Genomic DNA, 19,297 nt, shown 5'->3' on the forward strand with positions numbered 1-19,297 from the left:
ACTTCAAATCTGGGAATGTGGCAGCTAGTCACACCGTCTGGGGGGCAGTGGACAAGAGTCGTTACACCATATATCTCTCTCTCCACACCACAATTCAAAACACTCTAACAGGTACTTGAGCACGATGTGCTGCTACCAAGCCCTATAGCTTCTGCGTTTTTTAATTAAAAGTCCCACTTCTGAGTAGTATATTGAGGGGTGTACCGCTCGAAGTCTCTTTGAAATATGACCATCATCGCTGAGTGAGGTATTATCTTGTAGGAGGAAGGCAGTATACTGTCAGAAGTTTTTTGGTACGACTGTAGGATGGCGTTTCGTATGATGTTTTCGCTTGGTGTTGTGTTCTTGTTGCTTTCCGTGCACGTGGTGAAGGGGACTAAAAGGAAGGATGTTGTACTCGGTGTACTGTTGGAGGACGACCCAAGGTTGATGTACTCTCTCTCGCGGGTGGCTCCTGCGATCCAGTTGGCGGTTAAAGTAGTGAACTCCCGCGGGTCTCTTGGCTCCCTGACGCTCGTCCCTCGCTTCGTGCGACATCTGCGTTGTGAGACGTTCTCCATGCAGGTCGGAGCCATGGCGATGTACTACGATCACAAGACGGGCCATGACACACAACACCACTGCAGCAAAGACAGGAAAAGACCGTCCATTCTCCTGGGCCCTAGCTGCGACTTCCCTGCCGCCTCTATCGTACGGTTAGCATCCTACTGGAATATTCCTTTCATGACGGTCGCTGTCCCCATGGCTCTGCAGAACAGGCGGGAAGACGCTTATAAGACTGGTATAAGAACGTCTGTGTCGTCCGGAGAGGTTGGGAGGTTTGCCCTACGAGTTTTGGCCAAGTTTAAGTGGACTAGAACATTTTCTGTGGTGAGCCACGGCGGCGGGCCTGGTAATCACACCTGTTACTTCCTTGTCAGAGGAATCTATGACGAATGGAGAGTGAGGGAAGGTGTTCACGTCCAAGCGAATGTCTTTGAGTTCGAGGAGGACAATTTTGACTTGGAAAGTAAGGAAGGTTTGAGTCGCCTTGACGAAAAACTTCGGAGCATGATGACCGAGGCTAAGACAAAAGCTAGAGGTAAGAAAACTTCAAGTCTTAAATATTACTGGAGACTCGATCTGCCATTGTCCCAACCGTGCTAGTTCTGTTGCAGAGATATTTCGTCCTTGGCTTTCTACCGTCCTGGCATAATCTTTTTAGGAAATGGTTAATGATTGAGCATCAGATACAATGATGGATTGGGTAGGGAAGAGGTTATGGTCTTTTCACAAAGATACTTCCTTTCTCACTAGGGCATATACTGTTCTTTCAGTGAACACACACACACACACACACACACACACACACACACACACACACACACACACACACACACACAAAGTTTGACAATGGTGGAACTTGTATATCCTCACTTGTGCTCGAAACTCTTGCACATTTAGGATTCGTAAAAGTTTACACCTAGTCTAATGTTGAGTCGTAAGGATCAGTTTCGTGAGTAAAATGAACTTCTTTGCTTTCATCAAAATTGTTAAAGTGAACGTTAAAAGGTTTGTTTACGCCAGAAAGTGACATTCCGGAAAACATCGTACAAAAATGTGTACAATATTGCTTCAAGAGTCTGGACACATTCCATGTTGCCCTGGACAACAACTTCTACGTAGTTCAGATCTCAAAGTCCTCCTAATGTCCCAAAATAGACCCAAAGGCCAAAGTTCTGCCAAAGGTAGAGACTGAAATTTTCCAGAAAGTTCTCGTCGCTGTGTTGTGATAATATGAACCTTTAAGACCAGAAAAATACCTTTTTTTTTGGAAAAAAAAATGGAATGGTGATGAAATAGAAGTACACACACACAAGGAGAAGCAATTCTAATTTAATTTTGGCACACACCAAACAATATATCACGATGACAGTAAGCAAACTTTGTGAGGTACTTCAGGTAGGTAATATTTGTCAGGTCCCTGTGTACGTGTGCGACTCAAGTGTTTCCATGGACCAGTGTGTTTTACGGGCACTTTTGTCCCGATTCAGTCGCTGCTACTTAACGTCTCCTTGATTTATAACAAAAGACATGTCCGAGGAATATTGATAGTTTCCGTGTTTACTGTGACCCCTGCCTTTATAGCATGTTTGTAACAGGTGGCCTCGATAACAGCCTTCAGAGAATGTTTTCCTCGCTTGTACCATGCCCGTAGCCAGGATTTTGAATGGGGGGTTCTTCCCACTGCTTGAGGGGACCTCGAGCGCCGAAGGCGCAAGGTTCCTAGGGGGGTCCGGGGGCATGCTCCCCCGGAAAATTTTGAAAAATGAACCTTCTAAAATGGCATTTCGTGCATTTTTGAGAGGATTTCCAAGAAAAAATCAGAGATAAATTTTGATTCAATGAGAAAAGGAGCAGTTTTTCTACGATTCCAGTCCATCTTTTAAAGAAAAATCTTGGACCTTTACATAAAATGTGGACCAAAAAGTGGACCTTTACATAAAATGTAGACCTTTACATAAAAAGTGGACCAAAAAGTGGACCTTTGAGCCTTCTTCCGAACCCCCCCCCCTGGCTACGGGCATGTGTACATAACTACGATACAGACGTCTTTGGTGTTTTAACGTCATTCAATTTGATTTATGATAGTCTTAGAGACAGTTTCCTTGTTTAGTGACCCCTGCCCAATGCCACAGTTGATAGATTAACAGGTGGTCTGGATAACAGCCTTCTGAGAATGTTTTACTCGCTTCTTGTTAAGTACAGACGTCTTTGCTGTGTTTTAACGTCACTCAATACGATTTATAGAAGTCTTAGTGGCCTGTCCTAGGAATATGGATAGTTTCCGTGTTTAGTGGCCTCTGCCCAATGGCACATTTGATATAGAGTAACAGGTGGTCTACTTAAAAGATCTGACATATGTTTTACTCGCTTCTACCTAACTATGGACGTCCTTCGTGTTTTAACGTCGATTTATAACTGTCTTAGTGACTTGTCCGAGGAATATGGATAGTTTCCGTGTTTAGTAATCTCTGCCCTGACGACATATTTTACAACAGGTGGCCTGTTTAACACTTCTAAAATATGTTTTTCTCGCCTCTTCCGTGCTCCAGTCGTCTTTGGTGTTTTAACGTCACTCAATTCAATTCATAACAGTCTTAGAGACCTGTCCCAGGAATATGGCTAGTTTCCGTGTTTAGTAATCTCTACTCTGACAACATATTTTACAACAGGTGGCCTGTTAAACAGTTCTGAAATGTGTTTTTCTCGCTTCTTCCTAACTCAAGACATCGTAAACATCTAACCTCACTCACTTTGATTTAGAACAATCTTAAAGACATGTCCAAGGAATATGGATAGTTTCCGTGTTTAGTGACCTCTGCCCAATGGCACATTTGATATAGAGTAACAGGTGGTCTATTTAACAGCCAGCAAAATGTTTTAGTCGCTTCTAGTTAAGTATTGACGTCTTTCGTGTTTTAACGTCGATTTATAACTGTCTTAGGAACCTGTCCCAGGAATATGGATAGTTTCCGTGTTTAGTAATCTCTGCCCTGACGACATATTTGATAACAGGTGGCCTGTTTAACAGTTCTAAAATATGTTTTTCTCGCTTCTTCCGTGCTCCAGTCGTCTTTGGTGTTTTAACGTCACTCAAGTCGATTTATGACCTGTCTGGGGAATATTTCCCTCTACTATAGGGAATATAACTCTAATAGTTTCCGTGTTTATTGTTCTTTGCCCGGATTGAACATTTGATATCCATATCAAATGTTCCAGGTGGCCTATTAAACCTCTATGAACATGTTTTACTCGCTTCTACCAAACTATGGACGTTCTTAAGTGTTTTAACGTCGATGTATAGCAGTCTTAGGTACCTGTCCGAGGAAAATGGATAGTTTCCGTGTTTAGTAATCTCTAACCTGACGACATATTTGACAACAGGTGACCTGTTTTACAGTTCTGAAATGTGTTTTTCTCGCTTCTTCCGTGCTCCAGTCGTCTTTAGTGTTTTAACGTCACTCAATTCGATTTATAACAGTCTTAGAGACCTGTCCCAGGAATATGGATAGTTTCCGTATTTAGTAATCTCTGCCCTGACGACATATTTTACAACAGGTGGCCTGTTTAACAGTTCTAAAATATGTTTTTCTCGCTTCTTCCGTGCTCCAGTCGCCTTAGATGTTTTAACGTCACTCTATTCGATTTATAGCAGTCTTAGAGACCTGTCTGGGGAATATTTCCCTCTAATATAGGGAATATAACTCTAATAGTTTCCGTGTTTAGTTCCTTTGCCCGGATTGAACATTTGATATCCATATCAAATGTTCCAGGTGGCCTATTAAACCTCTATGAACATGTTTTACTCGCTTCTTCCGTACTCCATGCGTCTTTAGTGTTTTAATGTCACTCACTTCGATTTAAGGCAGTCTTAGAGACCTGTCCGAGGATTGATAGTTTCCTTGTTTAGTGACCCCTGCTCTGATAAGACATGTGGTCCGTATAACAGCTCTTAAGTGCTGACAGATAGATCTTAGGCCACACCAAGTAAATTTTATGGATGACGTCCTTTGGAGACCCTAAATCTAATGCGAGAGGGCGAAAAAAAAACAAGAAGGGCCCTAAAAACAAGATGCCTAGATTAGAAATAAACTAAGAGACGTCAAATTTTAGGACACAAATTGAATGAGGTGACACAGTGTAACAAGCACGAAGCGTTTTATTCATCATCAAAACAGCAATAAATCAGGTGGAACAGTGGACAGTGAAAAATATTCTGTTATTGACAGGATGGTCCTGTCAAGACACTTTCTTCGCGTTACGGTTTCACGTCAATCTGACGATTTGCGACACTGTCGTGACTCTTTGGTCATAGTTACAGGAAGCGAAATTTCTTGTTTTTTTCTAGGAAGAGGCCAAAATCAATGCGCGCGCGGACGTCATCCATAAAATTTACTTGGTGTGGCCTTAAGTATTATTCTGTGTGGACCGAAACATGCAATATCAACACACTTTCGATTGTCTACTTAGTCATTTGTTTATTTTCCTTGTTTATCATAGGCTAACCCTTATCTAGGATATGGTAATGTTTAACGTCAACAACACTTGAGATAATGTTCGTACACTCGGTCTTTTCATCTATATGTTTATACTTAGTTTGTAGTTAGTTTTTTTGTGCTTGCGACATGTGCAATCAATTAAGAGAACTTTTTTTAGTGGAGAAAGAGAAATATAGCCCACAGAAGGACAGCCTATGAGAGTTATATGATCCCTTCTGGCATGTTTGTATTTTCAGTAATCCTGCACTAATCCCACACCGTGTTTCAAGAATGTCTGTCATGACATGACCAAGTGTGAAGGCAAACTTCTGGCCCTGAAAAATAAATGCCCCCGACACTACTTAGAGGTTTCCAATGTATGTGAGGCGAGGAATGGGAGGGGGTTAGTTGTGATGTGAGGACTAAATCTAACCCTAGCCCCAGTCCTAAGTGTGACCCTAGCCTAAACAAGACTGTATCCATTTGCCACCCAACGTAAATGGATACAGTCTGGCTTATTCGACAATGTCTTTTGCTACCACCGAAACACCTGCTTGGAGATTAGAAAGTTTGCCTCAAACCGGTTCTAGTACGTGTTGTGGCCCTCTGGCAACAGTTTCTTCTTTTCACCGTAAAATCATCTAAAATTGTGGAACCCTTTCGAATTCCATGACTGCTATTTCCCTTATATTTCCAAATACAACCCACATAGGCTAAGTTCTATTTGCTAGCATACATGTAGTAATAGTAACCTATGGCGCCCACCAACATAGTCCAGTACCCAGAAGTGTGTTAATGCAGCCTTGCATTGAGTAAACTCGTTAAGAAAAAGCAAATAGTACAGTTTTTTATCTCTATGATTGATGAACACTCTCCGTGACACACTCACACAGACACCAACTTTTACCAGAGTAAAAATTTAACGTTATAAAGATAAGAGTCGACCTTTGACTAGTTTGTGCACAAAGATGTTATCTGTAACTGTTAAGGGTTAAGGTTCGAGGTAGGGATTTTTTGCATCACTCAATAGTTGCTACGTACTATGTTAATAAGTTTCTAAAAGTTGGTATGGTATATTCAACACAATATAGTAATATACTGTAAATCGTACAAAGCAGCTGCAAAATGATAAAATATATGACGTAAATTGCAAAAAAAAATATTGGAATACGACACTAATGTTGTCGAATGCCAAACTCAATTACAAAGGAAAAGAAGGACATGTGAAGAAATAAAAATGAAGAGTCTATTATTCGTCATACTATACTTTCTGTGCTTAGTTATTTGTTCAACCTTCATGACCACGTCATGCTGTCATGAAGTCAACTTTTTTTGCCAATTTTTTTATTGGCAAGCTCGCATCCGTTTTGAGGGTCCCAGAGGAATTGAGGTATTCAAGAACTCGTATTTCCCCAGAACTATCGTAGACTGGAACTCGTTGCCACCAAGCACAGTTGGGGCATCATCACTAGAAAGCTTTAAACAACTCCTGTAATTAAATGTGCAAAGATTAAGTGTAACAAGTCGTCCGGTGTGATATAGCTAGCTGCCACCGCGCCGCGTGCCTGCGAAGCTGGTGTGTTTCGCCGAAGGGCGGTTATACCGGCTATACCGATACAGATACAGGATATCATCCATATTATCAAATCAGCATGGCCTAACGTTTTACACACGTTCTGTGCCCTCCCAGTGATTATAACGTGCGCCAGCGCCCCCTATGTGTGGCGGCTGATGAAGGTAGCCAGGGAGATGGGGATGACCAATGGGGACTACGTATTCCTTATCGTGGACGTCTTTGACCACGCCTACCTCCAGCCGGACACGTGGATTGGTTCAGAAGACAACCAACAGGAACGGCGGGATATCCTAGACGCCTTCCGAGCTGCTTTCGTCATCACCGTCCCTCGGCCTGATACCCCTGCGTTCCGAGAATTCTCCGAGCAAGTGCGAGAAATAGGGAAACAGAACTTCGGTTTCGATTCCGGGGAAACATTGGTAAGTCATGTTTAAAGTTAAAATTTTTGATCCAACACAAAAATTCTCTCACCTAGAGCTTTCGACCAGTCACTCTGGTCTTCCTCAGTAGACTGACCCAGTGAGGCAAGGCAAGGTAAACGATGTCGGCCCCCGTCGCGGTTAAGTGAAGGGTGGTGGGCCCTGATTGGACCAAAATTTTTAACTTTAAACATGTAACTACCAACACAGATGAACTTTCATGATCGTGGTAAGTCTTATCGTCGTTAGAATCTCACAAATAAAATCACGAACAAAGACTTTTAAATAGCTAACGTATCGGCAAGATACCTTAAGTGCGCATACAAAAAAGTAACGTTGCGTGAATGTTTTTTGTAGGTCTTTTAGGTTGTGTAAAGATGACTTTTTCCCAGCAACTTTCCAACATAGCTACATGGTTCTTTGTGGCAAAGTGATGACTAAACGTTCGTTGTAAACTTGTGTTAGTATTTTTTTAGTAACTTTCCAACATAGCTCAATTGAGTCTTTCTGGTCAATTTTTGTGGTAAAGTAATGACTAAACGTTAATAAAACTGTGTTAGTGACTGCTGCTTATGTCTTGTTTTTTTCCTTAGGCTAACCCGTTTGTGGAGTCCTACTTTAATGACGTCTTGCTGTACGCCACTGCCTTGAACGGGACTCCTGGCTATAACTACACTAACGGCACTGAAATGGCGCTGAAAATGCGCAACGTTTCTTTCATCGGTAAGGAATATGGCATATCTTGATTAAGTTCTGTTAATACTGCCAATTTTTTTTATTCCTTTCACCTCCAGAGTTTTGTGACTAATCAGCTTCATAATGAACTTGTGTAGTATAATGAACTCTGATATTTTCTCTCACTGGGCTGGGCTGAATGTGGTATCAAATGTGACATTGTGGGGCATAACAACAGAGTGTTCGGCTCGGAACCAAAAGGTCATGAGTTCGAATCCAGCCATGCCACCGATCTTGTGCCCTTGGGAAAGGCACTTTACACGACTTTCCTCACTTCACTCAGGTGAAAATGAGTATGTCTATTGAGCGTTCATGCGTTTGTCCTCTACGTTGGTGGCAGCATGAATATAAGTTGGAAAAAAACTTGAGTGTGCTGCCACCATGTCTTTTGTTAATGATAAATGTTGGAATAGAAAAAAATGTGACATAGTATACAAACCTGGCATTAGAATGAACGTAAAAATCGTTGTTAACCATTGCATGTGATTGTACTTTTTGTATATCGTCACAGGTGCAGACGGGGAGGAAGTCGTGGTCAAGAATGGAGACCGAGTCTTCAACTTCTTAGTCTTAGACCTGAACCGAAGCAGTGAAAGATTCGTGGTAGGTTTCTGCTTTATATTCGCAATGGATCAGTAAATAAAGTTGGGCTTATGCTTAATATCTACATCGTGTGAGCTTACAAAGGGATTGTACAAATTAAAGAACTTGTCTTTAACAAAATCATGACAAAGAAAGAAAAGGAAAGCATATCACGGTGAATTATGTCCAATTTCACAGAAGTAATATGAAACACTGCATGAAAACCTGTACCATGAACTGACCATTTGTCTATTTCTAGCCGGCTCTGTTCTACAATGGAAGCTCACAGAATTTTACCAACATGACCAAGATTGACTGGATCATTGACAGACCCATGGTGGAACCACCGGCATGTGTGTGGAACAACACGTGTCCAGGTGGGTAGGAATGGTCTTTTTATTTTACTAAAAAAAATGATATATTTCTCTCTCTATATTAAGATGTATCCGTGTGGATGTGAATTCAGAACCAAGGACAGCAGTGTCAGTGTTAAAGTTATTCAGCACCAAGGACAGCAGTGTCAGTGTTAAAGTTATTCAGCACCAAGGACAGCAGTGTTAGTGTGAAGGTTATTCAGTACCAGGGACAGCAGTGTCAGTGTGAAGGTTTTTCAGTACCAGGGACAGCATTGTTAGTGTAAAGGTTATTCAGCACCAAGGACAGCAGTGCCAGTATAAAGGTTATTCAGTACCAGGGACAGCAGTGTCAGTATAAAGGTTATTCAGTACCAGGGACAGCAGTGTCAGTGTGAAAGTTATTCAGCACCAGGGACAGCAGTGCCAGTGTGAAAGTTATTCAGCACCAGAGATAGCAGTGTCAGTGTGAATGTTATTCAACACCAGGGACAGGAGTGTCTGTGTGAACATCTTTCAATACCAGCGACTATCTAGTTAATCAGCCTTTATTGTAAATTGCCACCAAATAATGCATTTGACATGATTTTTGTTGAGCAGAACCAGAAGCCACCAATACAACAGTTATTGTCCTGTCTGTGGTCATCGGAGTTATTGTCATCACATCCTCTGCCATCATCTACTTCTTCAAAAGGTATCCAGCCTGTAGTATCATCATTGATGAAGAAACGAATGTATTTTTTTTTACTTCTCCTTAAGTTAGTGGATACAAGCTGAAACGTCTGACCGTTTCCAAAATCATATCCAGTTGCTTGAGTAACCCCTTTTTGGCGTATCATATTACCTGGATGTCTAACCTTCACCGACGAATCAAGATCATTCTTTGCGAGTCTAACCTAATTAATGATGAACCTAATAATGTAATCTGCTTTTATATTCTGTATGTTGTGTTTGGGAGGACAACTTGTAAAGGTGTCAATGCACCTGTTTTGTCCTCCCTTCCACTTGTATATCTTGTGGTAAATTCAAATAAACAAATAAACAAACAAATGATTAACTTTGCTCCAATCAGGAAGAACGATCTTGCGATAGCGCTGAGGTCTGAGCAGGAGAAGTTGGTTCAGTGGGAGGATATACAGATGGACGAGGGCAGGGCTGGGGAGGGCAGCGTGTACCGCATGCAGGTCGCACCTGCTGACCCTGGAGACATGGTGGGTTCATTTGCATCAAGGACATTCTATTCCTGTTTGCATATAGCATTTAAGTAAGAAGGACCCACCCCTAGGGTGTTGCCAAAAACCAAGGAACCAATGCATTGGTTACCTTATGCTTGGGACACACTTTCAACCGGGCTGTCTGTATGAAAAAAAACAACTTTTTTATATTCATGATTAGTTCAGTTCCTGGAAACTGCAACAGAGGGCTTGGCATTGTGCTCTAAGTATTGTAATGGGGATATCACTAAGGCAAGGCCGTTGAGTGTCAAAAATCAACAAATCTTTGAACTGTTACAGTTTTTAGTGAGTGCTCAAGGCCTTTCGAAGTTTAGTCTCAATGATTCTTAAATTTTTTTAAAGTGTTTTTGTCAAATAATCTGATGACAAGCATGTTTTTCATTGATATTTTGATGAAAATTGTACAATTTTAAGTAACTTATGTCTTTCTCAACAGCAAAAGTGGCATTCAAGGCTTACCTTAGGTGGCGTGCAAGTGTTTGCCACAACTGGCATCTACAAGGTCAGTAAACATCAAGTACTCTCTATTTCAACCATCAAGTTTGAGCTATATTGATTACTCAAAAGTAATAGTGGCCTTAGTGTTGTAGGAGTTAAACAAAAATATTTATTTTCATGCATTATTTGAGGAAATTATGATGCTTGTACTAGAATCCAAAGAGCTTATGGCATGCAAAATCTTGTGAAATATTAAATCCTTTTTCTTCCCAGGGCAAAAGAGTGGTAATCAAGGATGCTGACTGTGACAAGTCAGCCATCAATCTGACAGATGACATCCTACTGGAGCTAAAGAGGGTGAGTTTTTCTAGCCTGGATGCCAGCCTTTTTCACTTAAGTACAGTCCCTTGCATTGGTTACTTTCAAATTAGGCAGGGAAACGACCAGCAAAGCATACTAAAGCTGAAAAGCCTGGCATCCGGGCTAGAGTTTTCAGCTACATTTGGGGAATGCTTTAGCAAGGAGATCGTGACAGCATTCATTGGATAGCAAGTCTCAGTTACTGTAGCAGTCTTTGGTGAAATAACCTCCTTTATATATATAAGAACATGACATTTCTATAGAAAGTTACTGTTGTCTATAGTTACTATGCGTTTTGTACCAGTCACTCCACATACAAATATTATGAACAAAAAGATGTGCGCCTCCAAAATATTGTGAAGGATACAGTCATGTTTTCTACTGTAACCCCTGGAGCCATTGCATTTTGTGCAGCACATCTACATTTGTGAGCAACTATTATATTTTTTTACTTCACTACAATTCAAAAGGTATGTGTTTCCCCCTAGATGCGTGACCTAGCCCATGACCATGTGGTCAGGTTTGTCGGAGTGTGCTTCAAGTCTCCTCGTGTCTTCATCCTGACAGAGTACTGTCTCAGAGGCAGTCTTCAGGTCAGTACATCTCAAACCTACAGGAGTACAGTCTAATACCAGATGACAATCTAGGAAATAAAGCTAGAAAGTCTGTAATTTCAGGTCACTTTGATCATGGACTATCTTTATCAATACTTGAATCTGTGACACTTATGTTAAGTCCTGGACCTGCTGAGAAATGGAACAGATTTCTCAAGTCTTTTTGGATGGTCATACTCTTTTTACATAATTTGATTGCATATAAATGTTATAAGTTGCTAATTAATTATTTCTCTTTATTCAGCCTGGTGACCTGATATGTTTTAATTGTATCCATCTTATAGGACACATTGGAGAATGAGGAGATCCACTTGGACATAGAGTTCCAATGTTCCCTCATGCACGACATTGTCAAGGTGAGAATTACCCTCAACATGCGGCTTAGCAACTCAGTTGTTTAAAAGCTGCTACGCCTTAATTGTAACACAGTGGTGTTGCTGAAATAATGACACATTTTTGATCTGTTTCTTCTTCTTCCTCCATTACAAACAAAATCAATATGATCAATGACCAGACGTCTGTCACCATGGTAACGGGTGCTGTAGCAGACACCCTGTAGTGTTGGATTACAGTATGCAGCAAGTGGAAAGACAGGGAGGGGCTGGTCACCATACAATTATATCCAATATGTTTCAGTAAAAATAAACATGACAGTAGTTTATTAAGCTAGACCATGTGAAGATAAATATGACGTATTTGCTTTGCAAATGTTACCTTTCTAGTTAAAAGTGTAACCCTCTTCCTCTGACCAATAGGGTATGGGGTATCTGCAGTCCAGTGAGGTTCATTACCATGGAAACCTCAAGTCATCAAACTGTGTTGTTGACAGCCGCTTCGTGGTGAAGCTGACAGACTTCGGACTTCCCACTTTCCGAGCACCACTCAATAAACCTCCACAGGGAGAGAGCTGCTACAGAAGTTAGTCTTTCCGTCATATACAACTTGATATTGAATTCATAACTACCAATGCTCATCTTCACACATGTACCTCTGTGTATGGAGGTATAATTGTTTTGTGTGTGTTTGTGAATGCTTGTAAATGTGATAGGACATTTGTGGGGGAATTCTGTAACCACAAACCAAAAAGGTCAGACACAGGAACTTAGGTCCCAGAAGCTGGCCGTAATCCAAAAGAAGTCTGTTGGCCAAGGGAAATGCATGGAACATGTAAACAGAGAAATTTACTGTATAAGAAGTAAAGTACCGGTAAGAAAATGAAAAAAATTCACACTCAGACACTTACATGTAGGTACTGCTTGTTGTGATTGCTGACTGTACAAATTTTAGAATTACTGGTAATTCCAAAGTTACTTTTCTGGAAGAAATGGTGCCTGGAAATTGATACCCTCTAAGAACTTGGATAGCAAGCCATATTGAATTCTACATGTCAGTATATACATAACGTTACTTAGGCCACGCCAATTTAATTTCTTGGTTAACGGATTTGCCCGCTTCATTTTTTTCTGATTTGCAAATAAAAATAAAAATTCAGAATCAATTGCAAAATGCTCATATTTTGCCCTGAACAGTTGAAAACAGTCCTTTTCATCCTAGTTGTTACAGTTATTCCATCTTTCAATGCTATGGTATCATTAAAAGTTCAAAATTCATTGTTTACATTTTGAACCAGCCTGGTGTGTTGACTTCATGGCTCCTATCATACCATATTGGGCCTTAATAGGATGCCTAGGCCTGTTTTTACTTTTATTTCTTTTCACCCGCCCGCTCCATTATTTTTCTAGAAAAATCCGTTAACCAACAAATTAAATTGGTGTGGCCTTAGGTACTGTTTGTTGAGATTGCTGACTATACAAATTTTAGAATTACTGGTACTATGTATTATTTTCCATAGTTACTTTTCTGGAAGAAATGGTGCCTGGAAATTGATACACTCTATAAAGTTGGATAGCAAGCCATATTGAATTCTACATGTCAGTATATACATAACGTTACTTATACAAAATATCACATTTACCGACAGAGAAACTGTGGACAGCACCAGAGATGTTACGTGAGCTAAAGTGTGATGAGCTGACCCTCCACGCTATTCACAAAGCCGACGTCTACAGCTTCGGTATCATCATGCAGGAAATCGTGCAGCGTCAGGGGCCTTTCTACATGGCTGATGATCCAAACGCAAGCGCTCAAGGCAAGTGTGAACTGCCTTGACTATAATGCCACTATCATTCTTGGTAAATTCGTGGTACATATTTCTTATTTAGAAATCACAATGGCTTCATTATTAACCATCTTAACCTGAAGAGCCACTATGGTGGCTCAGTTTGAATCTCCAGCTAGGTGCATCACCATAAATGGGGAGAGATCCTCATTAAAATGTAATCTAATTTGCATGTTTGGGACACTTCATAGGTATCCTTACTCTTTTTGATGTGGTTGGCCATTTTTTAGGCAAGATTTTGTGAAAGTTTTTGTCCGAAATGAGGTGCAAAAGCATTTCGAGGAGCAAAAATGCAGAGGATTTGGTGGTTGGGACTAATAAATTATCTTCTTTCCCTTAAACACCCAATAATGTTCTTCCTCTTTCCTTTGTTTTTCCATAGACATTGTTGAGAAAGTCAAGTTGGGATCTCAAACCAATGGCAGGTACTATCGGCCGGACGTTCCTGTCATAGATGACAGCCGGTACGGTAAGGCCCTGCAGACTCTCATGCAGCAGTGCTGGGAGGAGGACCCAAACCTCAGGCCTGAGTTTGGGTCAATACGCACACAGATGAGACAAATTGACAGGTGAAGCTTGTTACCATTTCACTGCAATATTAGTATTCTTACTTTAGGCTAGTTGTGGATGTACATTGTGAACATAACAAACTACGAATGCATGAAAAATGGAAGGAAAACATCTTGTTCTTGCTCTGTTTCTTCTTCCTCTTCTTCTCCAAACAAATAAGGTCAATGACCTGAACCAGATGTCTGTCACCATGGTAACTAGTGTTGGGTTACATCATGTTGCAATTTTATAGCAGGAGGGATTTAAACTCCTGTCACCATATATATGAATGTGAATTTGAGTAAGAATTAACAGAGCAGACCATATGCAAAGGTAAACATTATCATAATGCTTTTGCTTTGCAAATGTTACCTTTCTAGTTTTGTTTTGTTTTGTTCCTAGGGGTCGTAACCTTATGGACACCCTGCTGTCGCGGTTGGAACAGTACGCCAGTAACCTGGAGGAGATGGTTCAGGAGCGGACGGAGGAGCTGGCTGTGGAGAAGAAGAAATCGGACGAGCTTCTCTACCAGATGCTGCCTGAGTTGGTTTTCCTCACATTTCATACATAAGTTGTTTCTTTTTATACCAAAATGAGCCCTTTGGTCAAATTGAAGACATGGATGTCAAAACGTGACTTAAGTCAATGTTTGTACCTTAGAACTCCTAATTTTGAAAATGTAAAGGAATTGGAACAGAGGAATTGCTGAGGACTGCTTAGATAATATATGGTTGCTACTTATTGTCTAAATCATGAGAAGATAAATCTCTAGCTGGCTTACAACCAGCTCTCAACCATGCTAACTACTGCATGTATGGAAGAACCCTCTTTCAGTCTTTGTGTTGGTTCAAGTTATTCTTCTAAGGTATCTAGAAATAGAAAATACTATGCTACTTGTACTTATGGTAAGGATAGACCTGTCCTTGGTGCTGAAATCATTGTGCAAAGCATACATGTAAATAATATACATACAGTATTACTAAGTTAAACAACAGTTTTAGACATCTCATTGTTTTCCTACCACTTCAATGAGGCATGCACTTTTAAGTCTACAATCTTGACCATTGTTTATCAGGGCAGTGGCTGAGGATCTGAGACAGGGCCGATCTATTGAGGCAGAGACATACGACAGGGTCACCATATACTTCAGTGACATTGTGGGGTTTACTGGCCTGGTGGAGTCCATGAAACCTGTTGAGGTAAGAGGAACTGTTCCTAACATTGGATGGTTATATAATGTCTATAAGCTAACATTTAACATATGATTATCATATTGTATAAGGTTATACTATTACCAATACCTGTGTAATCCTTAAAAGTATTGTGTATTCTCTGAATGTTTTCTAGGTTGTGGATCTGCTGAATGATCTGTACACACTGTGGGACAAGATCATCAGTAGATATGATGTTTACAAGGTAGGATGGACACATACTATATATAATTAGACATGACAAGATTTCCTTGGATTGCATTATAGCCTGGTCTATAATGACAAAAACTAACAAGTGAAACCGTAAAAGAGACAGCTTTTTGTGACCTAAGGAGCAAACATTAAATTTTGTAAAGAAGTCTGAATTCTTGGAACTGCCCCCTAGCTGTCGAGGTGGTGGGACAGTCTTGTGCAACACCTGGGCCCTGCTTGGCCCAGAAATGCTAGACTTAGACAAGAGTGGAGCGAGTCAAGGGAGGGGTTCCTCTGCAGGAGTGACAATGCCAGCACGTCGGCAGAACGTACTGCACCTGCGCGAAACCCGTAATGTATTGTACATAGCATTTCGGCAGAATGTCTCATATAAGGTTGTATTCGCTCATATAAGGTTAGCATTTCGACAGTAGTTTCCAAATGTCATGTCAAAAAGAATATCCTCAGCAACAGGCAAAATTCTGATGCAACGTTGACCAAAAACCCAACAAATACGGGGTTCTGCGCAGGCGCAGTACGTTCTGCCGACGTGCTGACAATGCCCTGGATTGAGTTTAGAGCCCCCTGTTTAGGTTGCTACAAGTTCTGCAGGCTAAACATAAATCTTTTCCTCCAGGTTGAAACCATAGGAGATGCGTACATGCTGGTATCAGGCCTGCCTAAGAGAAACGGCAACGAGCATGCTCGACAGATAGCAGGGGTGTCGCTGGCCTTAAGACAAGCCGTTCAAGACACCATGAAGATCAGGAACAGACCAGAGCAAAAACTTCAGATTCGGATTGGACTACACAGTGGTGAATATTGTTGTCTTGCACTTTTCAAAAACAGTTCACTTTTGTCTTTTATATTGGTATCCAGGTGAAAAGGAATGTACTCAAACCATCTATCATATTGACTTCTCTACTGATACCAGTGGTATCAAAAGATGATAATTTATATTTCCAGAACTTTGTTTATTTCTTAAGGTTTCATTATACAGGAATGCATCATAATCATTATCATATATCAATACTGTAAGAAAATATATAGTATGTTCAAGAGGCAGTTCAAGTACAGGAAGTGTTAAGATATCTGTTTCTTTTGTTCTTAAGGTGCATGTGCAGCTGGAGTTGTGGGACTGAAGATGCCTCGGTACTGTCTGTTTGGAGACACTGTCAACATTGCCTCTCGGATGGAATCAAATGGAGAGGGTAAGAAAGCAAAATGTTTGTATTAACTAAATACAACCCTGCTTTCAACGAACATAACAAGCAACCATGCTCTGAGAAATGGGATTTGCAGAAGTGTGCCCAATTGCTGCTTTGTTTCACTCAAGACCAGAGGTGTAAGCTACAGTACTACAGAAATTCTGAAAATTCTGAGACATTCGTTATGAGACAGCAATTTGAAAGTACATTGTACAAATTTGTACAATGTACTTTCAAATTGCTGTCTCATAACGACCAAAATCATTCACTGTGTTACGTAGGAGACAGTAGTATCATAGCTTATGCAAAATTGCAGGTACAAATGGAATGTCAATGTGTTTGACTTATTATTTTCAGCCATGAAGATTCACGTATCACCTGAGACCAAACGGGACCTGGAGTATTTCTCCAGCTTCATCTTACAGGAGAGAGGAGAAATCATTGTCAAGGTGAGATACTTGAAGTAAAGGTTAACACAAGCCACTTACTTCATGGTTCAGTAACCAGATACAAGTTCTCTGTTATTTGAAAATGATGAGAACAATTTGGAAAGTAACTATAGGAAGCTTTTTACAGTGTGTCTTAAGTTTACTCTATGTTTTGTTGTTAATACAGGGTCGTGAGCTACCCATGACCACCTACTGGCTGCTAGGAGAGTTGCAGGCACCTGAGACAGTGGTGTGAGGAGGGATGTTGCTGTAACCAATATATAACCAGTTGTATACAAGTTGTAGTACTGTTTACTGTATAGATATATATTACACATTGACTGTCACTACTGAAAGATATCTAAAATGCCTGATTCTAAGCTTTCTCTAGTTCTTTAGCCTTATCCAGTTGTTTGGTCTATTCTGTATATTGTTGTACTACAAATGTATGTAGCTAAGGGGACTGAAGGAAGTACATTGTGCTACCCGGATGTCTAAACTTCATGAATGTTAATGCAGTTTTAGACTTCTTATAATGTTATTATGGTGGTAAAATATTGGATGCGTGTTGAGAGAAGTATTATAACTGTGCTTGTAAGAAAATATTAAGATTTTAAAACTCAGATACATAGTAATGAAACAACTGTATATACAAAGTGATTAATCAATTAATCTAATCATTATAAATATGAATATTTAACTACTATACATGATTACACCAGAGAGTTGAGTTGTCTTGGCCCAACATATTGTGTTACAACTTGGTATAAATTTGTCTTCGTTATGACGGGGATGCTTTGAGCAATCCTACGTTTACTTCCTTTAAACACATATCAATGTGTCATTTATTGTTAGGGCACACCAATTTAATTTGTTGGTTCTCGGATTTTTTTGGAAAAATATGAAGCAACAGGGCGAAAAAATGAATATAACAACAGGTCTAGGCATCCTATTATAGCCCCAAATGCTTCAAAAGGAGCCATGAAATCAACACAAAAGGCTGGGTTAAAATCTAAACAATGAATTTGAACGTTTAATCAAACCGCTGCATTGATAGATGGAAAAACTGTAACAACTAGAAAGAAAAGGACTTTCCTCAGCCGTTTGGGGCAAAATATGATCTTTTTTTATTTGATTCATTTGATTTATTTGATTCTTTGTTTTTTTTTAAATTTGCAAATCCGAAAAAAATGAAGAGGCGAATCCAAGAACCAACAAATTAAATTGGTGTGGCCTTAAGAGTCATAATCACAGTAAATAAGGCTTGATCAGATCTACTAGATAATGTGAGCTAGAATGTGTCAGTGACCTTTGAGATTTTATGTCAGGAGCATACTAGTATCCAAAGAAAGGTGTGTTGAGTTGTACCTTTTCTTCAGTGTTAAGAGTGGTTATTGTTTAGCCTGGAGTCCAGCCTTGTTAGCTTTAGTCTGATCCCCAAGATCCGCTCCCCGCCAACACTTGGGGAGCGGACTAAAGCTAACAAGGCTGGACACCAGGCTAGTTATTGTTAACAGTAAGAATTGCTATCTGTATGTATTTGGTCTATGTTTACTTGGGATTATTTTTATCAGTACCTTTAAGTTAGTAATAATACATATTTTACAGTTTGCTGGGTTTTCTGTCCTTGGAAGAGACTATTTAGAATCTGATAATTTAAGTTATTCTTGATACCTACACCCCTTATGTGTATTAAATATATCATTTCATGCACTGATTCGTCTATGATTATGTTCAAAATAAACCTATTATTTCTGTCAAGCATTTCTGTGGAGTAACTTTTATTACAGCACAAGCCAAGAGAATGAAAACATACATGCCCATGGGTTGTTTTTAAGAAGTACTGTCACCTTTCTAACTTGTTCTGCAATTCAACCAAAACAATGTCTCATTCAGCACCAAGGACAGGCTGTGCCACTATCTCTCAATAGTAGAAACAATGTTGTTAGGTCTCAGTGTGGATTATGCCCTCTGCCTACCATGCACACACATACTTTTTGCTACCTGAACTTTCCAATTGGTCCATGCAAATTGAGAAAAAAATATGTACATGTACCTAAACTACAAGTTATGGTTGTCACTAATTAGAATATTTCAGACTTGCATTATTAAAAAGATAAAACTCTTATGTCTTCAAGTTGTGCCTTCAGATACAAGTAACTGAACAATATTAAGTTTAATGGTCACTTCAACTTTG

At 40.1% G+C, this 19,297-nt stretch overlaps 3 protein-coding genes across 3 annotated transcripts in view; all 3 read left to right on the plus strand.

Moving 5' to 3' along the window:
• The window catches only part of LOC109468428 (atrial natriuretic peptide receptor 1-like), a 10,317-nt gene extending 2,555 nt beyond the window's left edge, over nt 1-7,762 (plus strand). The window contains exons 2-3 of the mRNA XM_019766676.1: nt 6,712-7,016; nt 7,610-7,762. Coding sequence (XP_019622235.1) covers nt 6,712-7,016; nt 7,610-7,762 — 458 coding nt within the window. The remainder of the gene's footprint in view (nt 1-6,711; nt 7,017-7,609) is intronic.
• Nucleotides 7,763-8,252: 490 nt separating this feature from the next.
• On the plus strand, nt 8,253-11,207 carry LOC109468429 (atrial natriuretic peptide receptor 1-like; the record flags this gene model as incomplete). The annotated part of the gene is made up of 7 exons (XM_019766677.1): nt 8,253-8,354; nt 8,593-8,710; nt 9,287-9,380; nt 9,759-9,897; nt 10,358-10,423; nt 10,633-10,716; nt 11,190-11,207. Coding segments are annotated over 7 exons (621 nt in total), but the record flags the coding sequence as incomplete, so codon positions are not given.
• On the plus strand, nt 11,208-18,071 carry LOC109469027 (atrial natriuretic peptide receptor 1-like). Its single transcript, XM_019767417.1, has 12 exons — nt 11,208-11,312; nt 11,618-11,689; nt 12,089-12,251; nt 13,315-13,482; nt 13,895-14,081; nt 14,464-14,604; nt 15,137-15,260; nt 15,409-15,477; nt 16,102-16,279; nt 16,577-16,675; nt 17,030-17,121; nt 17,288-18,071. Exons 1-12 carry the CDS (start codon nt 11,208-11,210, stop codon nt 17,354-17,356), a joined length of 1,467 nt encoding a protein of 488 aa, XP_019622976.1. The 3' UTR covers nt 17,357-18,071.
• The last annotated feature ends 1,226 nt before the right edge of the window (nt 18,072-19,297 follow it).

This window comes from Branchiostoma belcheri, unplaced genomic scaffold (genome assembly GCF_001625305.1).
Source record: "Branchiostoma belcheri isolate BF01 breed outbred unplaced genomic scaffold, Haploidv18h27 scaffold2, whole genome shotgun sequence".
NCBI lineage: Eukaryota > Metazoa > Chordata > Leptocardii > Amphioxiformes > Branchiostomatidae > Branchiostoma > Branchiostoma belcheri.